Source organism: Zingiber officinale, chromosome 9B (genome assembly GCF_018446385.1).
Source record: "Zingiber officinale cultivar Zhangliang chromosome 9B, Zo_v1.1, whole genome shotgun sequence".
NCBI classification, from domain to species: Eukaryota; Viridiplantae; Streptophyta; class Magnoliopsida; order Zingiberales; family Zingiberaceae; genus Zingiber; species Zingiber officinale.
Window position 1 is genome coordinate 113,411,519 of NC_056003.1, and position 25,303 is coordinate 113,436,821.

General features: G+C 34.0%; 1 protein-coding gene across 2 annotated transcripts; it reads right to left on the bottom strand.

The window, feature by feature from the left end:
• Positions 1-2,032: 2,032 nt before the first annotated feature.
• On the bottom strand, positions 2,033-21,118 carry LOC122023599 (serine/threonine protein phosphatase 2A 57 kDa regulatory subunit B' theta isoform-like). 2 transcript variants are annotated; one of them, XM_042581799.1, is made up of 3 exons: positions 20,960-21,118; positions 19,111-20,484; positions 2,033-2,781 (listed from the first exon to the last, which is right to left on the bottom strand). In XM_042581799.1, exons 2-3 carry the CDS (start codon positions 20,305-20,307, stop codon positions 2,470-2,472), a joined length of 1,509 nt encoding a protein of 502 aa, XP_042437733.1. In that variant the 5' UTR covers positions 20,308-20,484; positions 20,960-21,118; the 3' UTR covers positions 2,033-2,469. The 2 variants fall into 2 exon arrangements, with proteins under 2 accessions (XP_042437733.1, XP_042437732.1); XM_042581798.1 differs by having other exon boundaries at positions 19,111-20,503.
• Between the last annotated feature and the right edge of the window lie 4,185 nt (positions 21,119-25,303).

A 25,303-nucleotide genomic window follows, 5' to 3' on the forward strand; every position in this document is an offset into this window, starting at 1 on the left:
AACAATTGCGGGCCTTGGACTAGTAGCACGGGCTATGAACCAAGTAAAAATAAAAGTGTATGTGTTGTGTTATACTGTTGCGCTTTATTTTGCTACGCACTTCAAAAAAGTGACATGAGCTATTCACTCCTCTCAAGCGCTCTTTTCGATCCTATAGATCAGACTTAAAAACTTCACCTTAGCTAAGATGGTCCTCAGAAAAAAAAAAAATTAGTTTGGATAGATGGGAGGCATGCCCCTCAATCTACGAGATGTTGGCTGCATTCAATGATGATCCAGATCATATACCGACCCCGCTACTAGGACCTCCAGCACCTCCACCTTCACTTACCTTAGAGGACTGGATTGTTGGGAATACAATTAAAGTCTTACATTAGAAATATATAAAAAATATCATGAGTTTAAAAGATAAAAGATATTTTCATTGGTGTGAAACATTTTGAGTAGAGCCCAAAAATAAATCCATAAGGGCTAAGTGGGTAATATTATACTATTATGGAGATATATAAATTTTTTTAATCCTAACAAGTGGTATTAGAATCATGGTCTAGGTCAAGTCATGTGGGTGGAATAGTGACCTTGAACTATAAGAAAAAAGTCCAAGTAGTTCAAGGGTGACCAGATGCTTAAAGAAAATCCTAGGAGTAAACCCTACATGGTGAAAATGTTCGGATCAAAGAAATTTAGATATCTCTATAATGATATATTGTCCACTTTAGACCTAAACTATTATGACGATACTTTTGAGATGCCTCCAATGGGTATGAAAGACTAGAGAGCTAATTAAAAAACAAAGGATTTCTTCTCATAGTGTTTGTTGAGTACTTGAGATAGAAATTTATAAAATTTTCTCTGTATTAATATTAAGAGAACAATAAGGACGCCAAATGTTTGGTACACAATGTGAATAACAATTTATCCAAAATCCTTATCTTGCATTTCATTAAACTCATGTTTGAAATTTCTTTTCATCAACTCTGAAATTAGATTAAACAAACTTTCTTTCCCTTCGGCACGGTGTCCGTCGGTATAACGGTTTCATCTTTTTACGGTAAAAAAATGACCTTGTGACCGCAAGATTCTATGACACAATTGTGGACCCCACGAAATCACCAAAATTCGTCGCTCTCTTTTTTGACCTTTTTCCTTTGTCTTTCCCTCTCCTTGTTCCTTATTTTTTTTCTCGTCAATTTTGTTTTTTCCAACTAGATTCTATTCATCTTCAATTCACACCCTAAGTAAACAAAGCATACGAGAACAATCCAAGATACAAGTGTGTGGTACACAATATGGACACCGATTTATCTGATACGATCATAGAATTGTTCAAATAACTCCTTCAAAATATTATAATTTAAATATACTATTATATTTATTATTAATTTAGATAAGATCATTAAATTTATCCCTGGAATAGATTATTAGATTTATTAATAATTTTTATATTGATTTAGTATTATTGTATGGCGGGTTTGTTACGCTGCACACCTAGCATACGCAACAGACATGCACGCGTAAGAGGCCTCTCCACGTGGCAACTGCCCACTACTGAAATTTTATTTTCTAGTGAGATGACAAACCTAAAAAAGTTAACCTCTTGAATAAATTTTCATAAATACTTTTAAATTTATCATAATGATTAATAAAAAAATTTATATAAAATCAGACTGATCATATTCATGTTTGATCAATTCGAAGAGTTAGATACTTAGATTATATATAAAACATAACAAAAACAAAATTCCTAGCCAATTTGTCACGCTTGCCTTAGACAGAATAAACTTACACCCATATATAAAGAAATCTCTGAGTAAATACTAAAAAAATGCAAGTATTTGTGACCATGGACATGATGTTAATATCTTCAACTATGGGAGACTGGTTTTGTCATTCATCTTTGTAGTGGCCTGAGAATAAAGAGTCAAAAACATACATATCTTATTGGTACTAGTCCTACAAATGGTCTTTTGATTGTGTTAATATCAACATAAGCATAGCAACCTTAATCCAATAATGAGTTAAGTCTGCTACATAACAACAGAAAAAGGTATCAAATTCATTCAAGAACCTTAACCATGGCCACATTCACAAGAAATAAAAACTGCTTCAATAAAAACACTAAACAAGTTGTAAACAACTCAGAATACAGCAAGTGGCAAAACAGAAGCCTGCAATTTTGCATATCACCATCAAATTTAATCATTCCAGCTCTTCCTCCAGTAATAATTGGTTGGCTCCCAGATTTGACATCTTTTCTTCTCTTCTCCAATCGCTCTATTGACCATTTAGGCCTGTATTCTAGATCCCAAAGTATTGGGCAAAATCAGCCAATGTGGAAGTAGTTGGGTGAGATAACACTGTGGACATCGATATCAATACGCATAACCATGTCTGATTAAGTATGCTGAGCTACCACATAACAACGATATCATCTAGAGGAAATTCAATGTGGTACAATGTGGGGAGGGGTTACCCCTTTGCAGCATTTGAAGCAGCAACTTCTTCGAGGCGCTTCCATGTTGCTTCGTGTTTTGAAATAATCTCATTGTTTTTTGCTTCATCTTCCTCAAACTTCTTCAAGCACTCGGCTACTAGATCAGGATCATGACTGGAGAAAATCTTGCGAACGTTGAGTGTGAGACTTTGAACAGCTTGATTCCAGTGGCTCTTTGAGTTTCTCTCCAATGCAGGAAAGATGATAGGTAGTATGACCTTGTTGTTCTGTTTAATCAAGTTCTCAATATGATCATTATTCCAAAGGAACAATGCTCTTTCTGCCACCTAAAACGCAACAGAAGATTGTATCAGAGACCTTGTATCAAACTGTGATAGATCCATCAATCTATCACAACCCAAGCAAGGTAGATGCAAGTAATCTAATTTACAGATCAGCAAATTAACATGGATGATAAGACAGACATGAAACAAGATCCATCATTCTCGTATAATTGTGAAAAGATGGATCATCATCATATATCACATTGTGTCGTTTAGGTCCAACCATTAATCATCTAACATAGATACTCAGTTTGTTCAAGTGCAGAAGGAGACATACAAAAGCTGGAATTGCCAAATCTACAGCTATTCGATCATCTCAAATGTTGAAAAAAGTAAGCTAGGAAATAGGAGTTAAGCTATGCAATCATCTCCAATGTTCAAAAAAAGTAAGCTAGGAAATAGGAGTTTACTAATCAGTCATACCAAGACTACTCCAGTTTATTCTAATATTATACACATGGCAGAAGAAATAATAAACTGGTTAAGTAAAATTTAACACAGAACTGCTGTTTCTAATGTTCTATAATATTAATACCAAAACTTTGGAGGCTAGGTGATCGATCTTTGACATTAGGCATGTTAATCAATTTCTGAGTTCCAAGAATTCGGCATGAACAGAAGTAGCTAATACCTATCAACAACTATCCATTGTCGTGTATAATTAAGATATCTAATACAAATAAGGAAACAAATATTGTGGAAACGAAAATAAATTAAAGAGATATTTCAAATTGGCTCATCCACGAAAGAAATTGAAAATCTTCAAGATTAGAAAATATTCAAGATCAACACATCAGCAATAAATGAAAGTAAATTAAAAAATATTCAAAATTGGTGTATCTATGACAAATTAAAATTTTATTTTTTATCATATCATAATTAGTATTTTTATTTTGGTAATAAATAGGGAATAATTATAATTTTTATTAATATTAGCACATTTTCTTTATTTAAAATATTTATTTCTATATTTATTGTTGAATCGATTTATAAAAGAAGCCAAAAATCTTGTATTTAATCATCCTTGAATTAATATAATTTCCAATTTCACTTCTCCATATGAGAATTTTTCCCTCTGGGTGACATAATTTTCTTTCTTAACTTTGCCAACTTGGATCCAAGTTCCTAGTGGTTCACTTCGACAGATCGATTTTGGTGTTGCATTAATTCATATTGGAGCCTAAGTCTGGTAGTTTGGTTTCAATACTAGTTATATGCATTATCCATCATTCCCAAACTTCAACTCCACCCCTATCCAGGACTCATTCGCAGTTGGTGACCTAGTTTGTTTCTTTATATCTTTCTTTAACACTACTCTATTTTTTATTGTGATCACATTTTGTTCCTACCACATCACCACCACAAGCACTAGTGCCACCGCCACGAATATCTCTGTCACTTCTGCTACCTTACCCTTCCGCCCCACTGCTCCTCATCACCCTCACCCTATCAGATCACCAGTCATTGCTTCCACCGTTACAACAAAGTTGATCGATGTCACAACCCATCAACTCAAAACATCACCGTTTTCTCAAACATTACACCATAATCTTATTGATTTGCTGCCTTCCCAATCCACCAACACTAGCTCATCACAATGACCATGACAGTAATGTGCTAGCTCTTCCTGATTGCAAACAACACACATGGGGGCAACCAAAAGGCAACAGAATCTCTAAAAAGTTTTAATTGAGCTTTTGCATTTTAATAAGCGAAAAAAGTCGTTATCTCTTCTAAATTCAACAAAGCACAGATTAACTATCTTCCTTAAGCAACTTCCACATCAATGAATCTCATATCATCTGGGTATAAATGCAGTTCCTCTTCTTAAAAATTTAATTTTTATTTATTTAATTGTTAATTTTAAATTACTAGCATTTAATAAGTTTTTTCTCACAAATTTATACATATTAGCATTTTATTCATATAAAAAATATCATCAAATTTTCCCATTTTAATTTAGCCTTCATTAAAAATTATTTCTTATTTAGTTTAATCTTCATCCATTAAAAAAATATTTTCTATTTTAGTTTAATCATCCATAAAAAAATATATATATTTTCTATATAATTTAAGTCATAATCCATAAAAAATAATATCATTATTAGTTTAATGATTATACTTGCATATTAGCATTTATCATATTCTTCAACATCTCATTTAATTATCACATCATTTTATTTTATAATTATCAATATTTAAATTAATTTAATGACAGAAAACACCATACCAACTACTAAATATATGTGAGATTCAAATTTTAGGAACATGAGATATCAACCAAATTATACCCATGTGATCAATGAACTTAATCACTATAGTAACTATTCTTCATAAATTGCTAAATTTAAGAATGACATGTATATAAGATCAAGATTAAATTGTCCCATATATAAAGAAGAATTTAATTATTTTTGTGAAACGCATTAAGTCGCATACCCCTATATTTGATGGAACTACAAACCCTAATATATTTCTTAATTGGTTAGACGACATTAGAAATTATTTTGACCAACATAGTATAAACCCTATTAGTTCACACTCCGCGGACCTACTAATAATTATTGGCAATGCATCCCAAGCATTAAAAACCAAGACAGACAAGAATCCATTTATACATTATCATGAAATGAAAAGACAAATGATGAAAAGATCAGTGTTACTGCCTACCACCTCGGCCGCCTAAGGGGTGCCTAGGCATTTGAATTTTTTTTTATTATTTTTATATATAATTAAATAATATATTAATTAAAGGATAAAAAATTAAATAAATGATCAAATTTTAAAAAAAAAAATACTATAAAATATATTAACTAAAAATAAAAAAGTTAATTTAATTTTTTAAAAATAACTAAGAATAATTTTTAAATATATATTAAATTAATAGAATAATTTTATTGGGCTTTAATTAAGCCAATTAAACTATCCCAATCATGATTAAAATTATTTAATTTAAAGTTTCAATTAAATTCTAAGTTAAAACCCTATTTATTCGGCGATCAACTTCGGTGTTTCGACGTCGAACGCGTCGCCTAAGCCCGACGATGAGACACGTCGCCCGAGTTTGAATTGGAAACGCTTTACCACCGTCCGAGTCCGAATTGGACAAGACGGTGCGGTTGAAGTTGACCTCCCGCCTAGGCAGTGCCTAGGCAACTGCCTCAACCGCCATTTAGAACACCGGAAAAGATGTCCCACTAAATTTTAATAGATGATTGCCTAACAAGCATGTAAAAATGAAAACTTAATTTTCAAAACCATCACCCGACCTTAATTCCCGTAAAATCGATGAGCTTGTCACTAAAATGAAAGAATTGTGTTTGAATAAACGTCCTCATAACCCAATCTTAGAAAAATCCTCCAAGAAGAATGCTCCAATAACATTTTGGATGATCCCTTTGATGATGTGGTATTAGGAGAACATCTCTTATTGCCTTAACTTCTTTGGAGTCTAATCAACTAGATATTAATCATGACTTTGACTTACAAAATATAATGCATTCATGTTATCTAGAAATGCCAAAAGAACTATATAGAACAAGCTACATAAACTAATAATGAAATATGCCAACTTAAAAAAATGTAAATTACTTGACATGAGTCCTCCCATAGCTATTTATATCTTTGATGTTCGTAGTTGAATGTTTTTTTATCTACCAAATTAAGAAATGCACCATGAGAGGTATATCTACCAAGGTGGAAATTGTATTGAGTAAAAATTATTATAAAATGTCTAGTGATATTGTAAATTTCTATATTGCATTTATTAATTCAAAATTCCATATCACAACTACATTATATAAATCCAAACTCATCAAATCTACTTCATTTGCTCATATTGTCGGAAATGTTTTTTATAATGCTTGTTCATTTTAACTTTCTAACTTATTTAAATACAAGTTCAATTTTTAAATTGGAGGATGTGCTAATTTGCTTAGAGAAGTTCGAGCATTCATCTTCGTATATTGATTTTATTATAGGTTTTGTGGAATCATCTCATCATTATTGCTTTGTGTCATATGATTTCAATGAAAGCATGAATATTTTATTCTTATCATACAACAAACTTAGATATTTCTTAATCGTTGGAAAGGATGACCAAAAAAGAAATATCACAATTAAGCTATAAAAAGAGAAACAAAATGTATCGATTTCTTTCTTATTGGAAAGGATGTCAATAGAATAAAATTAATGAAGAAACATTGCTAAACAGAATTATCAAATAATTATTCCTTATGCTTAGAAACGACAATCTAACTAGTCAGGAGTGAACTTATATAGACGACGACAAAATAACAACCACCTCCAAATCTTATCCCACTAGATGGGGTCTGTTATATGGACCCTTCTACGCTATTGAGCTCTATCCCCTACTATATCATCATTTATATTTAAATAAATTTTATCTTGTTTTATTGTTACTAACCAAGTCTTTTTTGGTCTGTTGCTTCCTCGTTTGATATGGACATTTGTCATAATTTCACATCGCCTAACTGGAGTATTTATTGGTCGTCTAAGTACATATCCGTATCATCTTAAACTTGTTTCCCTGAGTTTTCCCTCAATAGGTGCAACCCGACTTTCTCTCTAATATTTTCATTTCTTATTCAATCCATTCTTGTGTATACGCACATCAACCTTAACATTCTCATCTCTGTAACTCTATCTTCTGCTCATGTGCTAAAAAAAACTTATGTAGACAAGGAAACAAATATGGCAACAAAAATGCTCATCTATGATGAAGGAAAAGAAATTGAGAAATCTTCAAGATTAGAAAATATTAAAAATTTGCACATCTGCAATAAATTAGAGATTTAATTTTTATAGGAAAAAAATCAAAAGGGCATCCCTTGTTATCGTTTTTGTCAAAAGGGCACCTCTTTTTCATCATATAGCTGCTACAACATGCTAAAATTAGTCAAAATTATTATACATTGAGTACTATTATATCAAGATAATCTTACCAACTTGGTCAAAATTGTCTAAACATAATCAAAATCTCTTCAACATGTTTAAAATCGGGTCAACATTGTTATTGCAGCTATTGTCCATAGTTGCTACAATTATAGCAACTATGTCATAACTCTTACAGCGTTGTAACAGCTATGGCATAGCTACTATGAACCATTATAGCAACTATTGTCAATATTTGTTGCAAGTTGTGTTAGCTATATCATAACTACTACAATAGTTTTGAATTGATTTTGAATAAGTTGAAGTGATATGGACCAAGTTGGTAAAGAGCATTTTGCTATAGCAGCTACACTATAGTTGCTACAAGTTGGTAAACGTGTTCTATGTGTAGTAATTTTGATTAAGTTGAGCCGGTTTACTTTAACACACGTTGTAGCAGCTACACTATAGTTGCTACCACACTAGAAGAAGAGTTCTTTCGAGATTAAAAATATATTGGGGGCATTGTTTTGATTTTTTTTAAAAAAAAAAAAAAAAAAAGAGGCGCCCATTTGATTTTGCCCAATTTTTATCATATGGTAATTAACATTTTCTATTTTAATAATATATATGGAATAATTATAATTCATATTAAGATTACCATATTTTCTTTATTTAGAATATCTATTTCTATATTTTATGTTAAGTCGAGTCTATATAAAAGGAGTTAGCCCTCTATTTTAATCACCTTTAAATTAATACAATTTCTAATTTAACTTCTCTATGTGAGAAATTTTGCCTCTAGGTGAGGTGATTTTCTTCTTAGCTTCACCAACTTCATTCCAAATTCCTAGATGGTTCAATAGTTCCATTTTGGTGTTGTGTTAATATCATAGGAACAGACATGGATCAAGTTTACTATCTGATCTGCACAGTTCAAGTATGTGGACCCTGTATGGAGAATATAGACAAGTTTGAATTTGAACTGCCTTTTGTAATGAGAAATATTAACAAGTAATTGCCAATGATTTCATGTGTCAACAGGATCAGATTCATTAACATCTTAGATACTTGATATCGTACCTATGGTCGTATGCAACACAAATCTACATGCTGGAACTGGAGGGATCCAGACTAAGAGATATCTACTGACAGTATGACATTGATAGTGTAGATTTATATCCAACGGAATGCAGAGAAATGAAAAATCCCATAAAAGAAGTTCAATCAATGACAACTAAGCTGACTACAAAGGTAAGGACATAGATAAAGCTCAGCCTTCCCCACGTGTAAACTTAGAAAGTGTCATCTTTCACAAAGATATACTAAGAAACACTTGCAGGTGAGTGTTTACCTTATGATGATACTAACTCATCTGACTGTTTATACCTTATGATGATACTAACTTGCAAGAAACTGAGAAACACTAGCAGGTGATTTTACTTGGACAAGCAGATTATGTTTGAAGTATGAGTTGGAGTACATTTCTATTAAGTCATAAAATGGATAGTTTGGGATCAACTTAATAACAGAATCTGGGACTTCCAACCATATGGGAACAAACAAGTACATGGAAATCGAAGCATTGGGATCCAAAGCAATAGACTCAAGGTCTTCTGTACCAACAGTATAAGCTTTACTTCAATTCTAGACATTTGAATGCACATATAAAGTGACATTTACACATGTATTTTTTAGACGATGGATTGTTAAAAAATAATTTACAAAACAAAACAGAAATCAACAATAGCAACGCACCAACAGCTTTGACTAACCAATATAAGAGAGGGTGGAGAGGAACGGGGGAAGATGAAGATGATTAACTTTACCAAAAAAGAAATTGACGAGATAAAGCAGATGTTGATGGTAGAGGTGAACATTTAGTAAGGTTATGTTTGGTTGTGTGGAATGAAATGGAAAGGGGATATTTCACTTCCATCATTCCATTTACATATTTAGGTGGACAATTAGAGTGAACGATCATTTCAAAGAATGAACCATTTCATTCCACCTATTGCATAACTTAAGCAGTGGATTCCCTTCATTCCACCTCTCTTAAATGTAATATTTCATGACATTTTCAAATCTAAAACTGAGAAATATGATTGAATTAGGTGGCTTGAGTGGGCAAGACAGGTTGAGCAAATGGGTTACATTGGCCTAGTGAGTCAAATGGCAAGATAAACCAAGCGGATGGAGTGGATTGGGCCGAACGATCCATGTGGGACAGGCAAGCAAGCCAAAAGGAATGGGTTGGTTGGTCAAGTCACACTAAGATAGACCAAGCAGAATGGGCAAAGCAAACTGAAAATAGGAGGTTAAATTGGTTGAAAGAATTAGATGAATCAAATGAGTACATAGAATAAATCATTCTATTTCCTTTCCCATTGCGTTACTACAGTCAAACAAAGGAATCGTTGGATCACTCCACTCCATTCCTGATCCATTCCATTTCATCAGTTCATCCTACCAAACATAACCTAAGTTCATAACAACAGACTTGTAAAATCATCATAATCAAAAAGCAAATGAGAAGGTATAGTAGATGAGAATGGGAAAATAAAGTTAATGTTAAATTCCCTACCCCATACAATCAAAATCCTGAATGCATTAGCAATTTATCCTCAAAAGTCAACTTGACAATATTAAGATACACTCATGACGCCTAGTCTAGACTCAAGTTTCCAAGTATTAAAAACCAAAACTTAATAAATGATTCTAGAAACAAACAATTGATAATCAATCGTGTTGGCCTATAAATGATGACATTGAAAAATTCATACAAAATTCAGCCGGAGAGAGAAACATTCAAAACAGTATCATTCCATTTCAGTCGGATGCTGGCTTACTCCGAAGAGGAGAGGAAAAAAGGAGGAGGAGGAAGAAGAGGATGAAGAGGGCAGCTTGGGCAAAGCTCGTAGGAGAATGAAGAGGAGTTTGTATTGGAAAGAGGTGGATGGCGAAGGCGGAAGGCATTCATTGTGGCTCAAGTGGCTTGGTCAACTCAAACAGGAAACAAAGGCATAAGATGTTTTGGCACAGCTTGAGCAGAGGAAAATGCGGACAAAGGTGAAAGAAGACATGAACCAAGGCAGAGGAAAAAAAGGAAGACATGGACAAAGGTAGAGGAAGAGGAGGAAGACACAAGAGAAGGCATAGGGAGAAGAAGACAACACAAATGGAGGCGGATGAAAGCTTATCTCATAGACCAAGGTGCCTTGTTTGCTCACGGCTGCTCACTAAGAACATAGTTCTCATGGCCATGCCTCATGTCCTTCCACATTCTGATGAGCGGACGGAACGAAATGTTTTGCATGTGCCATCTGACATAGAACAAACCCTTAAACCTTGAGTGGTATCATGTCAAATCACCCAAAACAATCACACTTGTATTAAAACCAGTGAATAAAATTTCGTTTCGTGCCGGGCGGAACGGGCGAAACTTACCGTTCCGCCCGCGCACTGAAACCGGCACCGGACGAGTGACAATTTCTTCGCGTCGTGCGTCACGCGCCAGGAGGAGTCACGCGCGCAGCAGAAATCGTCGCCAGAAGCTTCGCAGCGCCTGAAGCGCGTTGCGGGCGCTGGGTCGCGGGGTAGGAATCACTGTGCAAAATTACAATTTAAATAAATTAAACAATTCCCATTTAATTGTGATATTTTAAAAGGGCTTTTTTAAATCCTAATTAAATTATCCCAATAAAATATAAAAAATATATTTAAAATTTTTAATCAATTTTATTAAATAATATTCTGAAATTATTTTTACTATTTTAAATTTTTTAAAAATTTTAAAAATTCTTTAAAATTAAAAAATTTTATAAAAATTCTATTAAATCAAATTTATATTCCTATATATATATTTTAATTATTTTATATTTTTTATGATTTAATGTTTAAATAAAAATATAAAATTACCGAAACCGTATCGGCACGGCACGATATGATACCGAAACCGTATCGTTCCGGTCTCGGACCGAAACCTCGGCACGGGTCGAAATTTTAAACTTTGATTAAAACCATTTTAATTTTAATGGTCAAATAAGAAAACAAGCACAGCTTTGACCAATTTACTCAATTAAAATTTAACATCTGTTCTGAAGTTCGATATGCTTAACCGGAATTATCTATCTAGTCACTGAATTCCTTCATCATAAGGTTAAAATACATCAAAGTGATTATCGTGGCACACTGATGCCAAAAAAGGATGAATAGAGTACAGAAATTAGAATTAATATAAGAAGGCAGAATGAGAGGGCAGTATCAAACATAGTATGCAAATTCATTCAAAATTCCATCAACAAACTCACATTTCAAGTTCAACTTTAGTAAATATATAGATGACTAGATAAACTGATATAAACATCAATTGCTGAAGTTAGAAAACAAAAGGTATTCCTTAAAAGGAATACTTATTACTTACTTAGACTACAACTTATGGCAGCCAACATCATCATTAGGCAACAAGTGTGCACAATTTTAGAGTGACCAAGGAAGAGCAAATAAGTGTGGCAAATAGAAAGTCTATGTCTGCCTAATGAGATGACAGAACATGGGGGACTTTTTAAAAAATAGAGACAGAGATCATAGGTGGGGATAGAAAAATAGAAAATTGAGGAAGAAAGTTTACAAATTTCTCTAATTAATAGGAAAGATAGGGAATAGAGGAGAATGCAAAGTTTAAGTTAATTACTTTGTTTACTTGGGAAGAAAAGTTAGCAATAAAAAACAAAATGTATAATTACCATATTAACCAGCCTAACAATCACATATATCCTCTACCCGTAGGTTAATTCATTGTCCTTTATCTCTCCTGTCAGCCAATTCAATGAACTTCAGATGCAAATGGAGAGAATTTAACGTAGAAAAACATATCCCTTAAACAAAGTAGTTATCAATCGGATTACAAAGTTATTCAGCATAATTACTAGGCACTCCTAGCAGCTAGGGTATAGGCAATACAGATAAAATGCATTCAGTAACATATATGAAATGGTTTTCTAGATGCAATAAATTAGAGTGGTGAGGCAAAGCAAAAAAAAAGTGCGGTGAATAGAAAGCCACACTGGGCTAATGAGATGATGATCCAAGTTCAACATTAGGTGTCATTGCTAAACAAATAATGCAGAACGAAACTCTCGTTCCTATTTTACAATTTATGACTCTTCGGCAAGTCACTCTTGAAAGCCCCCCTAGCTTTTCTTCTTCTCGTACTTCTTTCGGAGATAGAGAAGCCTCTTACAATTCTTTACAAGATGAACAATGAGGCTAAGATATCTAAGGCCTAAGATTAGTCAAGAAAGAGCTCAGAATATGAATACAAATAAGTGTGAATGCCACCTTTAATTGCTCCCCATGCTCCTCCTTTTATAACTCTTCAATGTCTTGGATCCACCATCTGTCAATTGTTTTCCCAATTGCAAAAACTTCTAGACTGCCAAAGGCTACCATAGTTGACTGGATTCCATTATGAATCCACTGGTTTCTTGTAGTCCTTAGACCACCTATCGTTGTCATTCAATTTGTATCATAAGGTCACTTGAATTTCCCATCAGGTCTACTGATGCCACATTCAGTTAGTTGGTTAATCAGCTTGAATTGATTACTTGGTGGATTCAACCTCCATCAGTTGACTAACTAGACTGACTCTGAACCAATCAACTAGTCAACTCAACGAGAATAGAGATATTCCATGGTTGATAAATCTTGAGTCCACTACTTGGTCCACACAACCACTGGTAAATTGAAACCACTTTCAGTTGCAAGGATCGTCGACTACAACCATCCTAATGGTCAAGTCATTGCCTGAATTAAAGACTTCCCTCTCCCAAGTACAAATTTCTCACTCTCAACTCATTCAAGAGTTTACCTAGAAGTCATTCACCATAAGGTTATCTTCCGTCAAGTTATTCGGTCCTCGGATGCACCGAGCCCTCAGCTCACTCCATGTGTCATCTTCACTCTTCACCAATGTAGTTCCAATTTGACTCAACTAAACCTGATACTTCTCATCCAACGGTCCCTCAAATGTCTCATACCATCCTTATCCGAGATCTAAGCTATTGAGCCATCAAACTAATCTCTGACCTTGGCTAAGCCAAGTCTTCATATGCATACAAACAAAAAATGGAGTGGTATTATTGTAGATAGTTCATTAAAGGATGAAGTTGTAAGAATAGTTAGAAAAGGGGATAGAATTATAGCTCTCAAGATAGTAGTGACGAAAGAAACTATAAACGTAATTAGCATATATGCACCTCAAGTAGGATTAGAAGAAGCTACCAAATCAAGGTTTTGAGACGACCTAGATGAAGTATTACAAAATATTCCATCAAATGAAATGATTTTAATAGGAAACAATTTAAATGGACATGTCGGAGTAAAAAATAAGGAATATGAGAGGGTAGAGTCATGGGTTTGGAATGAGAAATAAAGAAGGGAAAATTATATTGGATTTTGCGATAGCATATAACCTTATATTAGCTAATATATTTTTTAAGAAAAGAAAAGAACACTTTGTCACATTTAAAAGTGGGAAAAATAAATTACAAATTGACTTTCTTATGATTAGGAAGAGAAAGATTACGGGTCATCTTGAAGAAAGCTTAACTACCCAACATATGTTAGTAATGTTGGATAAACACCTCAAACATAGTATCAATAAAAACAAAAATATATACGACTCTTAGAATTTAATGGTGAAAGTTAAATGATGGGAAGCAAAACATATTTAAGGAGAAGGGAAGAGTACAAGCATTAGGTGAAATATACGATGAGTCTAATACGACATGGGATAAGTTAATATCAAAATTGAAAATAATAGCTAAGAGAATTTTGGTGGTGGAATGAGAAAGTATAAGAGAAAGTTTTAGGAAAAAACGAATAGCTTATAACGAATTATATATTTGTAAAAATGAAGAAAACTTAAAAAATTATACAATAGCCAAAAAAAACTAAGAAAATAATGAATGAAGCAAAAAATGAAATTTTTGAACAGTTATATCGAAAATTGGATAAAAAGAAGGGGAAAGAAACATTTATAAAATAACTAAAGTAAGAGAAAGGGCAATAGAAAAAACATAATAGAAAAAAATAATAAAGGAGATCACGGTGACCGAAAATTAATTCAGGTTCATGCTTGGAAGGTCGACAATAGAAATTATACATCTTCAGATCTTCTCATACAACTAATTGAAAAGTATTGGGAGCAAAAATAAGATCTACATATGATATTCATTGACTTAGAAAAATCTTATGATAGAGTCCCAAGAGAAATTATATGGAGAATTCTAGAAAAGAGAGGTGTTAGCGTAGCATATATTGAACTAATTAAGGATATATATATGAATGTAACGACCACTTCAAACAGATTAACTGAAACATTTCCAATTAAGATGAGGTTACATCAAGGATCAGCTCTAAGTCCCTATCTTTTTAGGATAATTATGGACAAACTCACTTGCCACATTCAAAACACACTACCGTGGTGCATGTTGTTGGTAGATAATATTATTTTAATAAATGAGACACGTGAAGGAATAAATATTAACCTAGAATCTGGGTAGAAAACACTAGAAATGAAAGGTTTTAACCTTAGTAGAGTAAAAACAAAATATATAGAATTTAAGTTTAGCAATATTAGACCTAATGAGTCAATTATTAAGATAGGAGATAACAAGTTGTTTGGAACTTAGAGCTTTAAGTATTTAGGATCAATTTTTTAAAACAATGGAGGGATTGAGAGAAATATCTTACATAAAATACAAGCAAGATGGTTAAAATGGATGAGAGAGTCAGGTGTTTTATATTCTACAAAATAGCGATTAGACCTGCTATGTTACATGACGTTGAATGTTGGACTATGACTCGAGCACAAGAGTAGAAGATGAGAGTTGCAGAGATGAGGATGTTAAGGTGGATATGTGGACATACAAGAATAGACAGAATAATAAATGAGAGCATTAAAAAGAAAGTCAAAATTACATCTACGGAGGAAAAACTCCGAGAGACACGTTTAAGATGGTACAAACATGTACTTAGACGGTCAATAAATACTCCAGTTAGGCGATATGAAACTATGAAAAATACGCACATCAAACAAGAAAGAGAAAGATAAAAAAAACTTAGTTAGGAACAATAAAGCAAGATAACATTTATTTAGCATAGATGATAATATAAGTAGAGGATAGAACCCAATAGCATAAAAGAATCCACATAGTCAACCCACCTAATAGGATAAGCCTTGTAGCAAATTTATGCAACACTTCTTGCTAGCCTTTATTGTGAAACAAGCTCACGTGCCAAAAAAAAATTGAGGTCATTTTGTTTACCTAGGATGCTCTAAAATCCCAATCTTCCATCATATGGATGATAACAAGAAAGAATGTTGCATGTTACTAATTCATAGGGCAATGGCCAGGTGATTTGGTTTGAGGCAATAAACATATGTTCCCAATTTCAGAGTTTACCAATATACAAATGAAACACAAATATAATGAAGCTCGTGCACTGCTAATCCATACAAAAATCATCAAAAGTTAGTGATGGTCTATAAGTATGTCAGCATAAATTTAAAGTTGGTGAATGGTATATAAGTATGTCTTCATAAATTTATACTTCATAAAAACAAAGCTTGAATATTCAACATAACATAGGCTACACAAGTTTTGTAAATGAATAACTACTCCTTTTGAATTCATTATACTCATTGCTAGCACATATATTGATTTGTTGGGAAAAAAAATCAAAGGGCGCTCCAAGTTGATAGAACCATCAAACATGCATCCTTTTTAAATTCTTTTATCAAACCAGCACTCCCCCAAATTACTCCTACTCTCATCTTTGTCCATCCTAGCTTCCCTCCTCCTTGTCAATGTATACGCCTACACTCACTGTCAACCCTGCAACATTCCCTATCGATGGTTGCAACAACCGTAATGTTAGCATCCACATTGGAGTGTCAAAGTTGGTGGCAAGCAGCTCCATATAGTTGATCCACATCTACAGCACCAACGAACCAGTGGCGACATGGGCATCGACGAATTAATCTAGCAAGTTTAGAAGTTCAATTATGCTTGGCACTCTAGATGTCGATGACTCCTTAGTGTTATGACGCAAGCATCACCGACTCCTTGATTCAACAATGCGATTGTGGGTGACTCCTTAGCATGGAAACAAATGCGCAGACAACTCTTAGGCATTGGTAACTACTTCAAACTCAAGAAGTCCAAGAACTCTCATAGTGGCGAGAGCATTAGTGACTCCTTGGTGCAACAACGCAAGCAATGACAGCTACTTAGCATTGTGGTGATTTCTTGATGCTCTAGAAGTCCAACGAATCCAATGGCAACACAACCGTTGATGATTCCTTGGCACTCTAACACACACATCAACACCACCATGACTACAACCCTTGAAAGGGGGTTGCGGGAGTGGAAAAGGGTGCAGGCATATACGGTAACAATAATGTAAGGGAAGTAGGGATGGAGAAAGATAATGACAAGATTAATTTGGGAAACATGGGTGTCAACTTGAAAAAAAAAAAAACTTCTAAAAATGCCTCTTTGATGATTTTATAAATTTGTATCGTCCCCTTGATTATTGCCTTAGTTTATTTGGATATTCAATTAGAAATATACATTACATAAATAGAATATTGAAAGCTATATACAAAACAATATATGATAAGTTTGATCAAAATAAAGACATCATGATTGTTATTAGCATTGTGACATTTTAATATGATTCAAACTCATAAACAAGTCTTTCAATAAGTTAATATAAAATTTGATTGTTTAAATTATTTATAACAAGTTTACTATATTTACATGTCATAAAATACTTTGGATTTAATTTATTAGCTTGAAGTGAAGATTCACTTAACTATGTGGCTCTAGTTGGAGAGTAAATGTGACTAAGCTAGAGTTTGAATCATGCTTGACAAGCTTTTTTGATAAACAAGCTTAAAGTCTTTTAAAATCGGCTGAACATGAATCTGACTTGATCTTGCTACTATTTTTTAATAAGCAAGTTTAAATATGGTTGAACTCGACATGACTCGACTTAACTTGTTTACAACTCTAGGTCTTAAGTTTTTGTGACTTTCAATGGTCTACATCATGTAGTCATGTTGCATATGTAATCACTTGATCAAGTGTACCTCAATTTTACTAGGCATGCACCAAATCCTCTAACCTATAGGCGCCTACTTGTGTCTGACACATTTGAAATGTCACAATGCTTGCTTGCAGAACTGACATTGATGTTATTTCAAATTGGATTGCCAACAATTAACCCTTCAGCACTCAACTAGAATAGCTATATAAGGTTCATGATTTATCCTAATGCCTATAACTAGAGGGAAAAAGTTATATTTCCTTGAAAAAACTTCAAATTTAAAATAATAAAACAAACGAAATTACAACACTACCAAACAAAAAGTTATATGCATGTCCAAGATCAATGCATGCACCAAAAGTTCAGTGATAAATTTATTCTATGCAAAACAAAGATGTGACTTTAACTACATGCAATGGTAGCCTGTCTTTGTATACACTACTGCGATGTGTCTAGATATTAGTTGAAATCATTAATTCATCCATTCAAACATTAAATTAGTAACAAATCTTATCAAATGTTACCTTATCAAACAAACTACTTATTTTGATTACCACTATTATTTTCAACTTAGAATATTTGTCCTAGAAGAGAAGGAAAATGATGAATAAACCAAACTTGTTGCAAATAGTTAATTCAACTCAGATGGGATGAGGTTAAGAGTAACATAAACCAGGAAAAAAAAGGATAATATGGTGCACTTCTGCAAATCTTCAATCACAAATTTGAATAACAAGTGCAACTACCCTCCACAATAGCAAATAGGTTCATCCAAAAACTTCTTATGACAAGCTAAAGTTGTATAAATTACAGATGTGGTGAGCAGCTTATTATGAGAGGAAATTTTCATACTTCCAATTAGGTGACACTTTAGTTGGAGACTACACTGGCATAATATACGTAAAGTACAGTTATAACTACTTACCAATAAATAGTATGACAAAATCCATTTATGTAATATTATCATAATGAGATCATGTATTAATTTAACAATGAAATGGAAATTCACTCGAGATCTATTGTGTTGGCAAAAGAAAAAAGACCGATGTAGATATGGCATGCACATTTCTTATCTAATGAAGTTAATTGATGTGGATAGCTTACACATGTGAGAGCGTGGCATGATTATCATGGCAACCTAGAAAAAACTTTTAAGGATTAAAAGGCCTATGCCAACTAACAGCTAATTGCTTTTAGAAAGCCTGAAAAAAGTAATGAAATATAAGTTGTGGCAGGAAATATATTTTCAGAAGCAAGAAGTATACATGCATCTGTGAATGGCCTAACATGAAAAATTTATAATTCAGATAATGGGGTTGCTACCTGAAAGTGAGAACTGTTCAAACATCGAGCAATCTTGTAGAAAAGTGGAACCATGCATCGTTGAAAATCTGCAGGCTGAGTAGCTTCTAGAACCTCTTCTAACTCTCCCAAGAACATGACTTCTTTTGTACTGTTTGTAAGAGGCCAGTATTTCAATAAGCCCCTTATAACAGTATCAGCAAGTTTGCAATCCTTCTCAATAAATTGGGTTACGCAATATGATAATTGCTGATGGTACATTGCTATGCACCTTGGCTTGTGAAGTGGGATCAGGGCCCGTACAAGGAATAATTTATGCTCTTCTTTTAATGGCAATGCAAACCCACTGATGATACTTCCTAAAATCTCCAATAGCTCAGCAATCCCATTGTGTTTTTCTGTCTCAAAGATAAAACGATAAAATATGTTGTTTATAGCTTTTCTGATGTAGGGTCGGTGCACCATAAATTTTCCATAGATACGATGCAGTATCGTCTTTAAGTACTCCCTCTCTCTAGGATCTTCAGAATCAAATAGATCAAGGAGCTTAAGAACAAAGGAATGATCTATATACCTTTTTGCCAACTTAGCATCAGTCTCAGGAGATGCAACAAACCGTAGAAAAAACTCATAGACAACCTGCAAGTGAGGCCATGCTGGATCCATTACAGGCTCTTCCTCTTCTGCATCAATTTTTTCCAAAACCATGTGTTCTCGAGGTGGAATAGTTAGGTTTCTGAACAAGTTGATAGACACCATCTTGGTTGTCTCTTGCATGACATTTTCTGGAAATTTGCTACTTGCTGAAGTCACATAGTCAACAAGTTCCAATAAAGTCTGACGCTTTATGTCTTTCTCTTTCAAGTTCTTTGTTGGGTCAATGAAATCAAATATAGCACAACACAAGTCCAACTTTCTAATGAACAAACTCTGCCTCTCAGACTGTTGAACATCCTTAAAGCTAGGCAATGCTTCATATATTGGGACATAGTTCCCATTCAATCTCGAATTAACAGATAGAGAATATGTATTTAGATGATTTGACCCAGGATTTGAACCAGGAGGGACCTGACTGTTGAGACTTGTGGTCCTATTGCCTTGCAAATCTCCACTCCTCGAACTGCTAGAAGAAGAGGTCGGAGGAACCGATCCACCAACTGAACTATCAGATGATTTTGATGGTTTCCTTGGGAGCCGGTTTAGTATCTGCTTAATCATGCTTGAAGGTAAGATATTTAAGTTGGAAAATAACAACAGTCTGAGATCTTAAGGATGTCTCTTCAGGGGCACAAGTCTCATAGTTAATGGTTGCCTTAGCTGGCAGACACTGCCTTTAACCTCATGGTTCTTCCTTTGCCTTTTCCATAGATATCCAAGGAAATGTTTAACAAATTCCTAGACAAGTTTCAAAATCCTGAGAAAAAATATTTTTTTTTCACTTAAAAGAAGATTGTTGGAACATCCACAATCTAAGGAACTATCACACAAGCAAAGATCCATTACGTAGAGCAGATCAAAAGAAAAAAGAAAAAAAAAAAACCGTTCAGCTGGTCGTTATCTCTGTAAAAAAAAAAAGAAAAACAGCAAGCGCCGGCACCCAAATCAACCCGACGCTCCACTCAATCAGCAGTGCATATTTCCACTCACCGCCCCCAAATTTGATGGGCTGCCCGAACAGGATCAAAACGATCTGTGCGATCCCGAGCGGTCAAGGTCACGCTTTGAAGCGAGAATTGGAGAGAAGTTGCAATAAGGGCGAAAGTTAATGACAAAAAACAATTATTAAAAGACAGAATTTTTGCAAATCCAAAGCCACAATTTCGGAGAGGGAGGAGCAATGAATGGAAGAAAGAAAGAAAAAAAAAACTACCTTTTTTGTGAGACGAAAGAAGGATCTCACGCACTCGCCTCTCGATCGGCCTCTGCCTCTTTCCTCCTATTACGAACGAGCCAGCGAGAAGAAGACCCTGGTCCTCTCTTTTCTTTCGTCTTTCCTTCGTAGTTTATTGAGCAAATCGGGATTGGGGATGAGCAAAAATAAAAAGGGTATAAATAAAATTTATATTTTTGAATTCTTTTTTATGAAATTAAATAATATTCAATTGAATTGAAAAAAACTTAATATATTTTCTTCGTGAATATGTTTACTTTATTTTTATAATATAAAAAATCTAGAACAAACTCTGATTTTGTTACTAAACAAGTATTCAGGAGATGAACTAGATGGTAATAAGGCAGCCCAGACCGCCCACTTGCAAAGCGATGAATTAATCCTTAATTATTTAATTAAAAATTATATGAAATTAAAAAGTTTAAAAGATAATAATTAGCTTGATTAAATCGCTATTGGCATGAATTGATGACTTAACACAGGACAAGAGAGGGAAAATGAATAACTTTATAATTTTTTTATTAGTAATTTTTTACGATCCAACTAATGTTTAAGATGATTAATTTAATCCTATCAAAATTTTCCTCCAACTAATAAAATAAATTGAGAAGTACAAATGTACGGCTCAATGTCATAAATTGTTTAAATGTAATTTGCTATGCGTGAGATTTAAACTCTCGATCTGTCAAATTTTTTACCATTGCACCCAAGTCCAGGGGCATGAATGACCTTATACTGTCCTCTCGGATGGATCTAGTGGCTAGCGCATGAGGTGTTATCATCATGAATGGCTTTACACTTTATCCCCTCAAATGGATCTAGTGGCTAATGCTTGTCTTATGTGTTAGTCACTATTCTAAAGAGTAGTAGCCGCCTGTGATTTACCTCCTTCGTGTTGATCCTGGAATGAATTAACGGGGAGCTAGGGGTGAACGTATTCGTCTTTTATCACCATGAATGACCTTACGCTTTGATAGATGAGGTGAGGAGAATTGAAAGATATGACACTTCTCATTTACTATATTGGACTAAATATGGTCCATTCTTCACAAGGAAGTTGTTTGTGACAATACACAATCTAAATAATTATAATTATAATAATTATCAAAACTTTATTTATTTTTTTTACTTAAGCCACGCTATTATATTTGTTGGGTCAATAAAAACATACGAGTAATGTGCTTACTACACTTATCTACACTATTTTTCCTATGGCTTTAAGCATGGCCGGAGACAATGTGAGCCCAATAGTCATCTACATTGGCCATAAAATAATAAAAAATTATTATACATATTTTGACCCAAGGCCCTCTCCAAAAGGAATAGCCTGGCTTCGTCTCCTTCCAACCTTCTCTCTCCGTAACAAGCTAGCAAACGATGCCTTTGGTCTAGATTGTCTTCTTTTCTCTCCATAGCAAACAACCCTCCGTCTCCTTCTATCTCTGTGGTAAGCTAGCAAACAATGTCCTGTATCTGGACTGTTTCCTTCCCTCTCCATAGCAAGCAACCCTCTATCTTCTTCCCTCTCCGTAGCACAAACAACCCTCCGTCTCCTTCTATCTCCGTGGCAAGCTAGCAAACAATGTCCTCTGCCTGGACTGTTTCCTTCCCTCTCCATAGCAAACAACCCTCTATATTCTTCCCTCTCCGTAGCAAGCAACCCTATGTCTTCTTCCCTTTTCGAAGCAAGCAATGTCCCGCACACAATAAGCAATATTTTGCTCAAAGGTAATCCTAATTTTTTTCTTGTTCAATACAAAAGATACAACGCGGCGATGCAGCCGCTTGCGCTGAGGCAGTGATGTGGCAGCCCCTGAGCGGTCACTGCCCCACCAAACAACAACACGATCACTGCCTTACCAGGCAATGACACAACCGCTCGTGAAACAGCCATTATATTGCTTGCAAGGTAGTGGTGATGGTGCTACTTGGTGCTGCCATTCGCGAAATGGTCATTGCCCGTAAGGCAGCGGCGTGGTTGCATTGCGCAACGACCACATCACTACTTGGTGGGGCAACTATTGCTTGTGAGATTGTCACATCATTGTCATGTTAGATAGTACTAGCGACCATGTCTATACTGAATTAATATCCTAGCTCCGCTCCTGGACATGGACGTGGAGGAAGTGATAATTCATATTATAGCAATATCACTCAATTATTCACAACTTCATATCGACTTGCTTATTTCATGAGAGTTCAATTTCTTGCATCGATAAGGTCTTCACTTGTCAAACTAACTTTGATCCTCTCCTCCCTCGTGCCTTTCCACGCCCACAACTAACAATGATAGATGGAAATTTTGAGTCTCTAATGTAGCTTAAGATTATGTAGTCCTCTTTACCTTCTCACGAACATTGCCCCTCCTTTTAGGTATACAAAGCTAGAATTTGGCAAAGAGGTTGAGTGCATGATTCTTAGGTATGGGTCATTATAAACACTTAGATGAAAATTTACATATACAATGAATTTGTTATAATTTTATATTGTATATAAAAGATTTATTATTTTTAAAAGTAAGATGATAAATTTGTTAAACTCATAAAATACATTATAAATTAGCAATCAATTATTATAAAAAGAAAAAATTACATTTCACTCGAGATTTACCTTGTTAATTTTTACCAAACGCCTTCAAAATTCTTAAGATAGACAAAATACTCACAATTATGATGATGCAATCTTCTATCATTTTGCATTTCATTATGTAACATGATGGTGTTAGTTAAGCAAAAGGTAAAAATAATAAAATATTTGTTCTTTCAAATTGTGAACATAATGATGATCCTAAAACTCAGAAGTTCTATCCATTCTCTCTATATAGGGAAAAATGTATAAAATAAAATTTATACATACCGAAGTTGGTAGGACAAATTTATAATAAAGGTTTGTATTGAAAGCATGCAATAGTGATACATCGGAACGAAACCATATGGTGCATCGTAGGATTTAGTTATTATCATCTGTTATGTTACATTAGAAAACCGAATGTCATGGCAAGAGAGTACTGATCTGAATCCATCGCAAGAGTCATTGTTCCTTACTTATGGTCGGATGAATTCCTACAAACCATAAAAATCTTCTATGAGAATGAGCGACAACCTTAGTCTTTAATGGGAAAAGAGGAGGAAGATGAAGCAACCAAAATCAGGAGCATGCCCAAATGTCTCAAGTCTTCTTCCTTATATACTAGGCTCATCTTACAGTGATCACCCACTTAAAGCTCATAATTCGTTAATAGTCCATTAATGTTAACGAACCAAGTTATTAGATCAATACATTGAATCTACATCCAATAGTCTAAACCCCACTTCAAGCTTAAAGTGTTATATCACTTAATTGAGGTTTAAATCCTTAATGACAAAATCGTTATGTGTTATTATCAATCTCATATTAGGCCACCAAATAGAGGCGTAGGCTGCGTTTGGTAGGGTGTAATCTGCCTTGTAATGTAATCCAGATTACATTACAAGGCTGATTATTTTGTTTGGTTTCATTTTTAACTTGTAATATAATGTAATCTGGATTACAAAATATAATGAAGTTTTGTAATCTGGATTACAAGACAAACTCATTGTAATCCGATTACATTACGAGGTCACCTTTTTTAACAAAAATTTGAATGTCAAATATACCCCTAGTCTGTCACCGCCCACCAACGGCAAGCTCCGACAGAGATGTAGCGCCCGCTGGTAGAAGTCGTAAGTTATTTTTGTCATTTTATAATAATACGAATTACATTCCTTATAAAAATAATGGACACCAAACAAAAGAATGTAATTACCTTTGTAATCAAAGATTACATACATTTCATTACCAAACGTAGTAATGTAATCAAGATTACATTACATTACAAATTTGATTACATTACAAGCTCAATTACATTACGCTCAACCAAACGTAGCCTTAATCTTTCAATCTCTCACTTCGGCTATATGTGATATTGTATGCACCACACAACACCTTAGTTGTGCTCAACATGCAAAAATTTTAGATTAAATACTCCTTTAAATAATCTGGCTCATTAATTCAATTAGTATAGGACTAAAGAAATTAGAGTTACTATAACTATAACAAGATCCAACAACAATCACGGTACTAATTTTATTAATGACATAGATCAAATGTGGATGTGCAATATAAGAATGACACGAAATGTGATATGTATATGTTTATTCTCAATAAGTCCTCCTTATACCCAAATTAGGTCCAAATCATATTTGTTAATACCTTATGATAAACCGTAGTAGTAAATCATGATTTAACCTTATAACTCAAAATAGAGTCCTATATCACATTTACAAATACCGTATGTAAAATAGT